The sequence below is a fragment of the Podarcis tiliguerta genome, assembly GCF_965153285.1.
Source record: "Podarcis tiliguerta genome assembly, chromosome: 14".
Lineage (NCBI taxonomy): Eukaryota > Metazoa > Chordata > Lepidosauria > Squamata > Lacertidae > Podarcis > Podarcis tiliguerta.
In genome coordinates this window covers 50655437-50669547 of record NC_139547.1, presented here as the reverse complement: position 1 = coordinate 50669547, position 14111 = coordinate 50655437, and the positions used below count along the sequence as shown (strand labels likewise).

Below are 14111 nucleotides of genomic sequence, written 5' to 3'. Positions count from 1 at the left end.
TTGTGAGCTGCCTTGGGGACGGGGCTTCTTTGGCCTACATACAAATAAAACGATAGCACATTAAGGGGGGGGGAAGCTTTAAACACTTAGGATCGGGACAGCGGGCAGCCGCGCGGCCAGATCCTGTGCACATTCTCTCTTCCCGTCTCCCCATTGCCCTGCACGCCCAAGCCAAGAGCAGCAGCAGCGGCAGGGGATCCTCTCCCCGGAGCCAGCCTGCGCTCGCTTCTGCGCCTGCGCGCCTCTCAACCAGCAGCAAGCGCGTCACTTCGGGCAAGCTCTCGTTCGGCCCGCGCATTTGATTGTCAACTCCGGAGGCGGAGCCTCTCGGCCCGGGCTGGCCCCGCCCCCCATCCGGGTCCTGGTTGCCGCGGCAGGTTGCCATGGAGCCGGAAACCCGGAAGTGGCGAGGAAAGGCCGCCGGAGTCGGAGGAAGGGCCGCTGCCGCCTGGGGTGAAATGGTGGTTTCGCTGGCCCGGCCGGCGCTTCCCCGCTATGTCTCAGAGCCCCGACGAGGCCGCCGCGGAGCGGGAGCTGGTGAGGGGCGAGGAAGGGGGAAAGCTCTCCCGGCAGACAGGCAGGCCGGCCTTGGGGGAAAGGGAGCCTCTCCTACGCCTCTCCTCTCCCGGCTGAGGGGAGGCCTGGTGGGGCTGGAGGCCGGGGGTCGAGGAAGGGGGCAGCTGCGGCCCAGCCAAGCCTTATGGCGAGGGGGGAGGCAACATCTCCCTCTCCACCCCCCCCGCGAGGCCCCCACTATCCGCCCCTCCATTGAACTCAGGGGGGCTTCCTCTGGGGCAGCAGGAGGGTCAAGGGTTGCCCCATCCCTGCGTGGGATCCCTCAGCTGCCCCAGTGCCGGATTTACGTATAAGCTAAACAAGCTATAGCTTAGGGCCCCACTCTCTTGGGGGCCCCCAAAAAATTAAAGGAAAAAAACAACTGGATGTACATTTCCAAAATTGTATTTCACTTCAACAATTACTTTGATACAATACATATTTTGTTATGTGCAAATGGCTTTAGATACCTATTAGGTCCATAAATTACTATATAGCACCTATTCAACACAAAAAGCGACCATTTGTTGTTGACAAAGGACAGCTGGACATATAAAGGGCCCCATTACCTTCAGTAGCTGAGGGCCTGACAAACCTAAATCCGGCCCTGAGCTGCCCCCTTTGCTCTGGCAAAAGACAGGACAGGGTGGTGGGTGGACGATTTGGGGGGCGGGGGACGTGTTCACAAAGTGACTTCAAAGCAACCTGTTGCAATCTATTGCAGCCTCACAGGATGGCTCCTCTGGAATTTATCACACACAAACGCATGGATTTGTAAATCCGCCTGTGCTTTGCGACCCAGAGCTTAAATAACACACAGCCTTTCACGCCCCCTTTCCAACACATCCGTTTGGAGAAGGTCCCTAATATGGCAGAGAGAGAGAGGGAGAAGACCTGAAATACAGGGCAAAACTGTATCAATACAGGACATAGCATTTTACATTGAAATAAACGGGACGATCCTGTATTATACAGGACAGGTGGCAACTCCTCATCTCTGTCTCCCACCCACCTACGCTGACAAACCTAAGAAATAAATGAATCCATCCTTCAAAACAACAAATAGGCCTGCACTGTTCATAAAGGCTAAGGCCACATTCACACTGGACATGTAAAGCACGCGATGCTGCTTTAAACAGTTGTGGCTTCCTCACCGAGAATTATGGGAGCTGTAGTTTGTTAGGGATGCAAAGAGTGAGTAGGAGGCCTCCTGCTCCCCTCCTACAACTACGGTTCCCAGAGTGGTTTAACAGTCTCTCTCATTCTCAGGGAACTCTGGATATTGTAACTGTAGAATGGAAAACGGGCATATCCCAAAAACTCTGCACCCTTAACAGACTGCAGCCCCCAGGATTTTGTGGGGGAAGCTTCACAAGAACTTACAAGTAAACATTGACCTGCATGAAACTCGAGCTTTTTAGCTGAGAAAAAATATGGAGGACAAATCTTTCTGCTTCCCTTTTAATAACCCATTGCGGTCACCCAGCACAATAGGTGATGCAATATTAATTTGTGGGCCTTACTACTACAAGGTGCGGTGGTGGCTTAAAGGCTTATGCAAATTTGGACAAGCTTCCCTACAACTAGATGGAACTTTTGTGTTCAGAATTGCTTCCAACGGCAACCAGTCACAAGCTGGACTTGAAAGCCGTGCCCATATTCTGTTGTTTGTCCTCAGTATCTGGTACATAAAGCAGGTTTTTTTCCACTGCAATGGTCTATAGCAATTGACAGACCTATCTTCTATGACAAATACCTTCTTGTGCGTGCCAGTGATCCCAGGGTCACACAAAGGCACCAAGCCTCTGCCCCTTCTATCCTCCTGATGTCTTGAATTTAGTCTTTTCCACAGTGCTCATTGAGTTTATTTCTAGATCTGCCCCACCTCATTTAATCCCCACAATGACCCTGTGAGTAAGTTAGACTGAGAGGTAGTAACTAGTCCAGAGGTCACCCAGTGAGCTTCATGACCAAGTGGAGATTTGAACCCTGGTCTCCAAGGGCCTAGCCTGACACTGTAACCAGACATAGGCAAATTCGGCCCTCCAGATGTTGGGACTACAACTCCCATCATCCCTGTCCACTGGTCCTGTTAGCTAGGGATGATGGGAGTTGTAGTCCCAAAACATCTGGAGGGCCGAGTTTGCCTATGGCTGCTTTAACCACTACTCTACACAGCTGGGAATATGGTCCTTGCACTTCTATCATGTGGTAAGAGGACTAGCTTTAAATTGCAGTGCCTTTTACCAGAGCCCTGTGCAAGAATTAGAATGAGCTTACTTTAGGAATATCCCACAACTTTGTCATAACATCTCATATGTTATCTTTATAACCTTGTGTGCAAGCCTTACCCTCAAATGTCTATGAGCAGATCAGAGGGAAAGCTCAGTCCTATGCGTGTTCACTCAGAGGTAATTTCCAATGTGTTCAGTGGGGCTTAGTTCCAGGTAACCATGCATAGGAGTGTAGCCTTAGGTGGTTTATTTATCATTTATGTCCAGATTTGGAATTAAAGTGAAGCCTCACAATTTATTTACCGCATTTTTTCTTCTCCTTTTCAGACAAATGTGGCTCACATCAAAAAGAACAAAATCAGTCTTTATTGTTATTGCAATGTTTATTAGAAGTAAAGTGTCCCCATAGGCATAATTTATAACTCCGTGGATTAAAATTTCCTGACCACTATAAAATAGAGGCATCGCCTAAAGTTTCAGTTGATTAATCTGCTGCTTAAACCAGTCAAACACCCCCTTAGTTCTTCTGTCTAAGCTATCTGTGACGTGCAGATTGCTGTGTTTTCTGTTCTTTGCATTAGCACAACTGAAATCTTCTTCTGAAAGTTGTTCCATCACTGTCTCTTGAGATTTATATCTCTTTCATTTAATTCCTCCCAGGTAATGGGAGAGACCAGCTCTTAGAAATTTCTGCCTCTGCTCCACTCTCCTGGAGGTGGTTATCCATCTGCCTTCAAGCTCTGCGGTTCTTGCCTCTTTCACAGTCTGATCACTCACTAACATTGCAGGGCAAATTGGATAGGGAGATATAGCCTGAGATCAGATGCCTGAAGGATAGCAAAAAAATAATCTGCCAGTATGCCTTGAAGAATGTGACTTCAGGAAATTAAAAACTCTGTGATGCGCTGTGTGGCCCGTGTCTGCCTGCAGTGAGCCACCAGGAAGTCAGTTTATCTCTTCATCCCGCTATCCAGGCTGTAAATACCAGCCTACCCCCCCCCCCCCCCGCAATTCTGCCTTTTACACAAAGCAAAATCTAGATCTAACCTAAGGACCAGACTGGTGGGGCTTATAAGGATTGGTGAAAGCAGCAGCAGCAGAAATGAACTGCAAGGTACTTCCATAGAGAGTGATCTATTTGCAAAAAACAGGTGGGGGACAACTCCACTATTTTTAAAGGAAATTTTAAAAATATTGGGAAATGAGACTAAATCCAAACACACACACCCCGGCCTTACTAAAAACATTGTGTCATGTATTTCCACAGCTCTCCTGGAAATTCATGCAAGCAGATTTGAGTTGAAATCTGGTGCCTCTGAATGTTGCCAGGACATTAGGAAGAAGTTCAGGGACAGGGAACCCAGGGCCCATCAGACATTGCTGGACTACAGCTCCCATAATCCCTGAGCATGGAGATGCTGGCTGGGCCTGGTGGGGGTTGGAGTCCAACAGTATCTAGAAAGCCGCAGGTTCGCATGCAGAAAAAGTCCTATACGTATGCATTTTTATTCTGCAGGCAGAGGACAGTCTTTCTGCAATGACGTTTGAATCTGACACAGAAACGGTGAGTTTTACAAGGATGTTCTCTTTCTGTACACTTTACATACCCTTTCAGTGACTGCGCTTTCATACAATGGTAAACCAGGCTCAAGTGGTCTGTGGATGAGCCCAGAGCAAGCCAAATTGTCAGGCTGGCACTCGCCTTCCTCCCCGTGGCCTAGAGCTAAACATTTGACAGAGTTTCATTTCATTTTTAAGGAATCCCAGCTTAGCCTCATGGTCATATCATGGGATCCTGGTTTTCAACAAACTACAGTTAGTTTCATAACAGTATTCATAATATTCCATTTGGGCTTATTTGTGCAGAGCATGGTGATATTGGTGTAGGTGATCTTGAGTTTTTAAAACACCTTGGGAGGAATTTTCTCCAGTTATATAATGTGGTAGTTTTTTTCCCCCAGCAGCAAACTTAATATCAGGCATGTAGGTGTGAATTTGTTTCATCTATTGTGACTGTTTGTTTCCAGGCAACAATTCTGGACTCATCTGGGTATTTCTCTGGTCCACTCCACTAATCCCAAATCTGCAGCATTCATTGCTCTAGTAGTAGTTGCTAATATATAAGAAGCTGTTAGTAGTAAGCCTTTTTTTACAAAAATAAGTGGGCTTTACTTTGTCCCTGGTGTGTGTGTGTGTGTGTGTGTGTGTGTGTGTGTAATACTGTAATATGGAAGTTTAAGTGAGAAACCTGGACAAGGAACAAAATTAGATGTTTTACTTTTACAGCATCGTAAGGTATTGTCTTGTTTATTGCACAGAGAGGGAGCATGTGGTGCTTCAGCTGTTGTTGGACAACAACAACTCCTGAGTCCAGCATCATCTGAAGGGCCGCAAGTTCCCTGTTCCTATTTTATTAACTTATTTTGATGAAAATTTCAGCTTTCAGGTTAGCGATTTGTTGATAAAGTTTTGGAATTTTAGTAAACCTGGCTGACTAATTAGAACCCCACTTTCTGCATACGTATAATGGCAGTGGCGCTGTTGTTCCCTGCTCAGAAAATAAATATACTGTTTGTAGCCATCATGTGAATCCAAACCAATGAAACTGGTGAATTTCAGTGCCAAATAAATATTTCTTTCAGAAACTGAAGAAGAAAACATCTCGCAAGCCTCCAAAATCACCAAGTAAGCATGACTAGACCTTTCCCTTTCCCTGAAACCACCTAATGACAATGTGACATCTGATTGTCTGTCGTTCTCTAGCATGAAATATGCTTCAGTGCAATGGGGAGGAGAGTCTGAGCGTGCTGGGATAGGGAATTGAATGGTCTCTCCAAAAAAGCTTTAAGATAGGAAGATAAGCTCTAAGATAAATATTACTGGCTGCTTTCTTACCTGGCTAAGGAATTCAGCCTTTTATTATCTTGTGGTTTACATACTTCTCATTATATGTACATTACTCTGAACAAGAGCCTCCTATATCCAAGTAGCAATTCTAAGGCAATTAGTTCATACATCCTTTGCAGCTTTACTCAGATGAAATGTTAGAAGCTTGTTGCTGCTTCAGTTTTAATCTGTAGCACTGACAGGTGTGTGTTTCTTTTCTTGCCTTAGAGTCTCCATACACCTCTAGCACATGTTTCCATTCTAAAAAGGCTGGATTTCTGAGAACCTTGAAGGGCACAGACAGTAAGCACTTTGAAATCCCCTTGGTTAAAGCATCAAGGCAGCTGTGGAACGGATCGTTCAAGCAAGGTATCCACATGCAAAATCAGTTCCTTACAAGCTTCTTACTGCATAATCTTTTATAATAATGATAATAATAATGATAATAATAATAATAATTTTTATTTATACCCCGCCCTCCCCAACCAAGGCCGGGCTCAGAGCGGCTTACAAGCAATAATAAAAACAAGGTGAATGATTACAACTTAAAAACAAAAATAAAATACAACATTAAAATAATGGAGCATTAAAATATTAAAATGTAGCCTCATCGCAGGAGGAGAAGAAAAAAGAGAGGGAGGGAGGGAATCAAATTGGCTCCAAGCCAAAGGCCAGGCGGAACAACTCTGTCTTACAGGCCCTGCGGAAAGAAATCAGATCCTGCAGGGCCCTGGTCTCATGAGGCAGAGCGTTCCACCAGGCCGGAGCCAGAGTTGAAAAGGCCCTGGCTCTGGTTGAAGCCAATCTAACTTCCTTAGGGCCCAGGACCACTGGGGTGTTGCTATCTATGGACCTCTTTGAGATGTGGGAACAAGGGCGATATATGTCTTTCCCATGCCGTGAAGGTAAAAAAGAGTATCCAAAGTGGGAGGAGCTCCTACCAGCCCTGTCCCACTTTCTGGGAGGAGCTACCAATGGGCTCCTCCCAAGTGACCTAGGGGTTATTCTGTTACCATTGAACATCAGTTGCTTTGCCATAGGATGACGCATCACCTCTGCCAGCTCTGTCCTTGCCGCATGTAGATTACACATTGCTTTGTCCGGTGACTGTGACTTGCCACTCTTTCAGCCACTTCACAACCTTCACACCTCCTGGGCTGCACTGCTTTTGTTTTTCTGTAGCAATTCAGATATGTGCGCCGTCAACTCTGCTGCGTTCTCCCCTAGGTGCTTGGATGAACCAGACGAAGTCGGACCCTGACGTGGGTCCTGTGCTTACCACTCTCCCTGGCAGCACACCAGAGTATCTGAAGGAAGCTTTGGGCATGAAGAAGCCAAAACACGCTCGCTCTGCCTGCAGTGGTGAGTCACAAAAAGGGAATAGCAGCTTTAGGATGATCCGTAATGGCGAACAGGTCGCATTTCAGGGTAGCTTAACCTTGAGAAAACCTTCATGTGCTTTCAAGGACTTCTGAAGCAAGGAAGATCTGTTTTGGTCCTCTCGGTGCCCGTCAATAAACTTGTGACATAAATAAATTCTTAGAATCATAGGATTGTAGAGTTGGAAGGGACCCCAAGGGTCATCTAGTCCAACCCCCTGGAATGCAGGAATCTCAACTAAAATATTCTTCGTAAACTTGCAAGGACAATAAGTCTAGGTGCAATAGGAAATATAAGTGGTATACAATTTTAATTAAAGGTAAATGCTCCAGTGAGTTTGCAACAGGTGCATCTTTTTAAACTTGCAAAAATTGTAAAAATCAACTGTCTCGGTTGTTTTCTGGGGGTTTTATAATGGACAGGAAGTCATTGCAGTCTTGGAATATTTCTACCATTCCTTTCGGCTCCCATTTATTTATTTGGGGATGATCTTTTCCAGGCTACATCCCTGGAACCCCAGACTACAAAGAAAAAGAAGATATGTATGATGAGATAATTGAATTAAAGAAGGTATGGATCACAAACTCTACATACTTATTTTTTTCTATTGCACCTTTCAACCCAAAGGTGTCCAGGGTGGTACACAATATTTTATAAAATGCATGCTCTAGTACAGAGATAAGAAAACCGACAATATACATGAAGTAGGTTGTTTTTTAAAGCAAAGTCAAAAGGAAATCCAACAGCACCTTAGGTCTTCCTTCCGCCATTTTCATAGGCCTGAAGAAACAAGCATGTCTTGACTTGATGCCTCTGTCTCTGCACCATGCAAAATGCAGTTTCTGAAGACTCTCAGTGGTGGGGGGTGGAGCTTGGTCTTAATGGATGCAAAGAAATTTCTGCAACTCTGTTGGGAGTATCTGCTCAGGATCTGAACAGCTGCTGGCAGGATTTCCAGGAGGAAATAGTAATTGGGCTCCAATAATAATAATAATAATAATAATAATAATAATAATAATATATTTATTTATACTCCGCCTGTCTGGCTGGGTTTCCCACCCAGGGCCCCTGTTTGGGCTGAACCACTTTCCCTTCCTGTTTGCCTTCTACTTCCATATTCCTTGACCTCATATTCTGACTTCCACTGCCCTGTCATTTAGCACATCATCTCCAGTTTCCCATTCCCTGGTTGCATGGAAGGCCTTCTGGCACAGTGGAGAAAGCGAGATGGAGCTGTGGGAATGGGGGAAGGATGCTGCGCAGGGCAGGGAGCCTGGGTAAAGAATTGTGGGGGGTTTTTATTGCTTCATCTACCCTCTCCATTAGTTCTGTTCTGATTTTTGAGATCTGGGGGCCGGCAGTTCTGTTTTGCTTTTGTAAAAACAACAACAACAAGCAAATGCAAAAGGAAGAATGTCACTGATGTTTATTTACCGTGGAGCTGCAAGGAGAAATTTGTCGGAATGGATGTTCTGGCTCCACTGTCAGGCAGTGTGGCTGTGAATGCCAGTGGCTCGAAACTGCAGGAGGGGAGATTGCTGTGAGAACAGGATGCTGGACTAGATTAAGGTTACCAGGTGTCCCCGTTTCCCGGGGACAGTCCCCGGATTTACAAATCAGCCCCCTGACAAAATCCTATCATTCCTACTGAAGTTGAAAAGTGTCCCCGGATTCATTGAAAAAAATCTGATAATCTCACACTAGATGGGCCATGGGCCTGATCCAGCTGTGCTCCTCTTAAGTCAGCACAAGTAGTGCCCACAAACCATCTTTGTTACAGACAATACAAGCCCAGAAAAGTGAAGCAGATCGGATGAAAACCAAGCTTCGGCGACTCGAAGAGGAAAACAACCGAAAGGACAAACAGATTGAACAGCTGCTGGATCCCTCCAGGGTGAGTTGTGCGCTCCTGGGTAAAAAAAAATGCAATTGAGGGAGAATGTTTGAATCTATACACTTCGCTCTTGGTTTTCTAAACAGGACAAAGAAAATACTTCCTAACTGGGGCAAGAAAGGCACAGTATTGTCTGTCTGTAGTATTTGTTTGTTTTATTTGTACAATTGTAGGATAGAGAGAAATGCCTGCTTTACTGTTGTAAATCACCTTGATGTAATGGGTGCTCACTGTTTTAGAAACATTATATAATGAAATCACAACAACAACAACAATAATAATAAACCTTATACCCCCAAAAGATATAATGGTTGCTCTGTAAAAAATAGTAATACAAAATTAAAGATTCCAGTTGCACAACTCTGGCAACATTTTTGTCCTTTAAAAATTTATATCCCTTCCTACCTTCCTTTCACCATCGGACTCAAGGCAGCAGACACCTAGTGTCTCATCCAGGCAGTGACCAGACCCAGACCTGCTTTGCTTCACAAAGACAGCTGCATCATGTGCCCTCAGTCCATACCTTGGTCTATTTATAGCCAGAAAGTCTGGAGGGTGGCAGCTTGAGGAATGTAGTGAAAGTTTGTCAGCGAGAGCTAGAAGCATGGGGCTGTATTTTGTCCCAAGAAAGGTGCCTGGTTCAAATTTTTCCTCTACTATGATCTCACTAGATGATCTTAGGCAAGCCAATTTCTATTTTTAGCCTCAGCCACCCCACTCCCCTCAAGTCTGCAAGTTGGGGATAATTTTTTTTTGGTGAGGATCACAATAAAAGGACATGAATTGCTATGAAAAGGGTCCATCTTCATTTTTTATCTTGTGCAAAGCACTTGGGTTCATGAAACACTTTGTGAATAGTGAATAATATTAATGTTCTTGTTTTTACAGTGGTCTGAATTTGGCTGGATGCGGACAGAGCAGAAAAATGATACCAGCTCGGTATTGTGCCTTCTCTTTCCCCCATCTTCCTTTCTAGCTTAAGAATTGTTGGTGGACCAGAACATACTGGGTTTGTAGAGTGACCATGTGGCTCAACTGTGTATTACAGTACACAAGGTGAAAGTGCTCGTGAAATGCCAGAAGGTTTTCTTTTGTTTTTAATGTGGATGTGCTTGCATCTGGATTCAGAACTCGGTTTATTAAATTGCCCTGAATTGCAAAGCACACTACAAAAATGAACACAGAACCTTCCTCTAGGCTTGCAGCCGAAGAATAAAGACAAGAAGCGTTAAAGAGGAAAATCAAGTAAGTAGGCAGGAGAGGCCAGAATATGCCAGGATGAATGGATGGTCTAAGGCGGAAGAGAGGTGGGTGTCAGGTGAAAGGCTAATTCGAGCCCTGGGGAGATGCAGAGAGAAACAGGCAGGGAATAGAGAAGGCAATGGGGGGCAAAACTAGAAGAGTAGCAGAGCAAAGGGTCCAAGGAAAAGCATCTGGGGAAAGAAGGTGGGGCAGGACCATCAAGATGCTCAGTAGTAAATGCAAGAGGCTTATACAATAAGGGGGGGGAAGCCAGCGAGGAGAATGGCACAAAATAATAGGAGTGAAAAAGAAAATACCAAACTAGCAGCAGCATGTTATGGTAAAGTGAAGTGGCCTAAGAGTTGACGCAGGAAGACCAACAAGAGAAGAATTGCAATAATCAGAGCAGAAAATAATAAGAGGGTGGATTAAAGTGTTGGTAATGTCTGTAAAAAGGGAAGAGAAAATGCCAAATGTATTACGTGGTCTTGTCTTGAAAAGACAAGACCTGGCAAGAGACTGGACATCAGCAGAAAAAGGAAGAGAATGGCTTTTAAAAAAATAAATAAAAAAGGGAGGAGGAGAACAGAGAACCAGATTATCAATGTGAGGTTAAAAAGGGCTGATAAGCAAGAAGAAAACAGCTCCATTTTAGTACAGCTAAGCTTGAGGGAAATGGGCACCCGTCCAATGAGAGGTGGTGAAGAAAGCAGCAGAGATTGAGGCAAGAGAGGAATGGAAAGGTTGAGTGAAGAACAGCAGAGCTAAAGGTCACCCGCATAAAGGTTGTATTGAAGGTCAGGAAAATAGATAATGAGACTGAGACACAGCACCCAGAGAAGAGGATGCTGGGGAACTTTGGTAGAAAGAGGGAAAGGTGGTTTCCTGTTTTCCTTTCCTTTATTTTGTTGTATTCCCAGTTGATCCCTTTGTCTCAGGAGGGTCATATTGACCTGCCTTTTGCTGAGACTGCCCTGCCTCTCATGGGTTTGTAGGCAGCGCAGACAAATGGTGACTTGTGTACGCACAAAGTCTTAGGCAACGTGTGCTTCAGGAGAGGCCCTGTGTGCTTTCTCTTTGATAGATGCTCAACGGATTGAAGCAGAAGATCCTCAAACTGGAGCAGCAGTGCAAGGAGAAAGACAACACTATTAAGTATGCCAAATTCCATCTGTTTGTTCATTTAATAGTTTTTTACCCTGCTTTTCCATCCTTGCAGAAGTTCAAGGTTGCTAGCAATAAATCAGTTACAAAAGCATATCGAAAACATAGGTGTCATAAAATGACAGAATACCAGTGAGCAAAATTGAGCTAAACCAGGAGCAAAGCCCATGAGAGGACCGAGCAGATCAGGGGCGCCATCTCCTAGGGGCTGAGCTATTTTGCCTTGCCCCATAATTTTGGGGGGAAGCCATCCCCTCTCCCCAGTAGCAGCTGGAGGAGGCTGAGCAGCAGAGAGGAGGAGCCACCAGCCATTGAAGCCATGCTGGCGCCATGTTTGGCTCCTCCCGGTTTTGAGACACCACATGCGTGAAACACCAGCTCCCCCTCCCCCAGTCTGAAACAGATAGTTACCATACAGACCCAAAGCATCCTGCAAAAACAGCATCTCGTTGGGGGAACCAGTTAGGCATTTCGAGGCAAAGGGTGGGAAAGCCTTGCTTGCACACCTGCTATAGCAAAACCACTTGTGGGTTGTAGAGCAGGGCCTCTGTTGAAGTTCTAAGCATTCATAGGGGAGGAGGCAGTCCTTACGATGCTAAGGATCCCAAGCGTGGCGCTTGCGTTGAAGATTGTATTGTGCTGGGCAGAGGGAGATGGCAAAACCATTATGTGTCGGAGGCAGATGCTATGGCCGCAGAAATCCTGTTCTGGAGCAAGTGGACTTTCTCTGATGCTGCTGAAATATAGATTGCCCCACGAATGATTGCTCCATTTCTGGCAGCCATGAATTATATGAAAATGCAGTTGCTAGGAGAATAATGGGAACATCCTCTTACAAGTGTGATGTGCTTTGGTTCCTCAGGGCAGCCTGAGTGGCCTGGTGGCCTCACACATTGTCTATGAGAATCTAGTGCAAGTCAGTAGACTAGACCAGGGAGATGACAGGCCACTTGGTGGTGGCATCTGCCCCCCAGAGAAATTTTCCAAAAGCCTTCTTAAAGCAATCAGAAACATTGGTTATGATCAGTACTGTTGGTGATAATTTTGTTTTACAGTAAGGGGCGAAAAAGGAATTCCTGCTGGCTTCACTGTTAACAAATGTTCATGGTTAATTTATGTCTCTTCTTCTGTTCTGCCAGTTTCTACATCTTTTATTTTTCTAATGTGTGTTTTCTATTGCTAAAAAGCAAACTCCAGACAGATGTGAAAAGCACTAATGTGGAAGAAATGAAAATTGCCCTGCAGACCTATTACGAGGAGGTACATTTTTCTTTTGCTCGTCCTGAAGGCAGAGAACATAATTAGAAAATTTCAGTAAAAAGATGGAACCTACTTAGGTTTGGATTCTGTGTCCCAAATGGGCTCTCCATGTTTCCCTCTCAATGAATGATGGGTAAATGTGTTCATCGTTCCTGCCGCTGGATCTCACGCATTTCTTACAACAGAATTTCAGCGTGGAGAAAATGCTTCTCTGTTACGTGGGCAACCCAAGTAGTTTCTTAGGGCTGTGATGCATAGGGGTGCCAAAAAAGCATTGCTGAGAGGTATGCACACCCAGATACGGCGATGCAAACTTAGATGGCCACAGACGATGCCAGAGCTGTGCTCTGGGAACCCTCTGCAGAATTGCAAGGCTTCCTAGTTGATTTCACGGTGCAACTTCTTAGTTACCAGAGTGTCACCATCCTATCTTCCTTCTCTCCTTCGCTCCTTTTCGCCCACCTGATTCAGCCTTGTAGCAAATGCTTATGAAGCAGCTTCCTTCGCACCTTGGTCCTGCTCTGTCTCCCTGCTAACGCAAGCCATCCTTTTACAGATCCAGCGACTCCAAACCCTACTGGCAAAATCGAAGACGGTGCTACGAAAGTACGTTTATTTCTTCGGGGCTGTATGCATGTGTATAAGTTTTTGCTCACTAATTTTTATGCTTCACTAATAGCGGTGAAGTGAGAAGATGTTAAGAGCTTTAAAAAAAAAATCTCATCACTTAGACGTTGTTTTGGGTTTCTTTCCCCAACGATGGATCTTTCATGTCCTACCTATGTTTCATTATTTCTACCTAAAGAGAAAAGGAAGTTTGTTGAAGGTATTTCCTACTAAGGTATGTCACCAGGTAAAGCAGAGGTGGGGAACCATATTTCTGATGAATAGTTTATCTCTGAGGTAATCTGCCAAGGGCTTTATGCTAATAGGGGGTGGGGCAGAAGCCAGAAGTGGGTGGGGCCAGTCAATAGGGGGTGGGGCCGCCCCTTCTCTTTCTTTTTGACATTCCCTTTGCTGTCTCTCGCTCTTTCTTCCCACTTAATGGGCTGCTGGGGGGAGGAACAAGTTCCTCTTGTCAGAGGTGTGAACTTGCAGAGGGCTTTTGAAATTAATTCAAGAGTCTCGTGAAATTAGGCAGAGAACTTCAGTTTCTGACCTTTGCATTGCAGTTTTAGGTTCACATCCTCATATTATGAAAACTGTACTCTTAAGTCAAGACAATGGCCTCTTAAAGGCTAAAATCTAGTTGGTTGGCTGGCATTCCAGCTCATGAAACAATTGAATTATGGTAATTAAGGCTGTAGCCTTGATACCTTCTTAGGTAGAAATGAGTACACTGAAATAAGTAGGATTTACTTTTAAGATTGATGCTCAAGTCACACTGAAGTCAGTACCCTCCCTGATCCTATAAGCCCTATTGATTTTACTGCACCTTATTTTCCAAGCTCCAGTGAAAGCACTTCAGGCTGTAGCTAAACCATTTTGAAATTATC

At 45.0% G+C, this 14111-nt stretch overlaps 2 protein-coding genes across 2 annotated transcripts in view; both read left to right on the top strand.

Moving 5' to 3' along the window:
- Positions 1-14111, top strand: part of CARD11 (caspase recruitment domain family member 11) — a 324316-nt gene that overhangs the window by 218821 nt on the left and 91384 nt on the right. The gene's annotated exons all lie outside the window — the stretch shown is intronic.
- Positions 309-14111, top strand: part of IQCE (IQ motif containing E) — a 36554-nt gene continuing 22751 nt past the window's right edge. The window contains exons 1-11 of the mRNA XM_083413572.1: positions 309-537; positions 4306-4353; positions 5432-5474; positions 5904-6044; positions 6903-7037; positions 7555-7625; positions 8836-8949; positions 9838-9888; positions 11276-11346; positions 12543-12615; positions 13172-13221. Coding sequence (XP_083269698.1) covers positions 496-537; positions 4306-4353; positions 5432-5474; positions 5904-6044; positions 6903-7037; positions 7555-7625; positions 8836-8949; positions 9838-9888; positions 11276-11346; positions 12543-12615; positions 13172-13221 — 839 coding nt within the window. The 5' untranslated portion in view covers positions 309-495. The remainder of the gene's footprint in view (positions 538-4305; positions 4354-5431; positions 5475-5903; positions 6045-6902; positions 7038-7554; positions 7626-8835; positions 8950-9837; positions 9889-11275; positions 11347-12542; positions 12616-13171; positions 13222-14111) is intronic.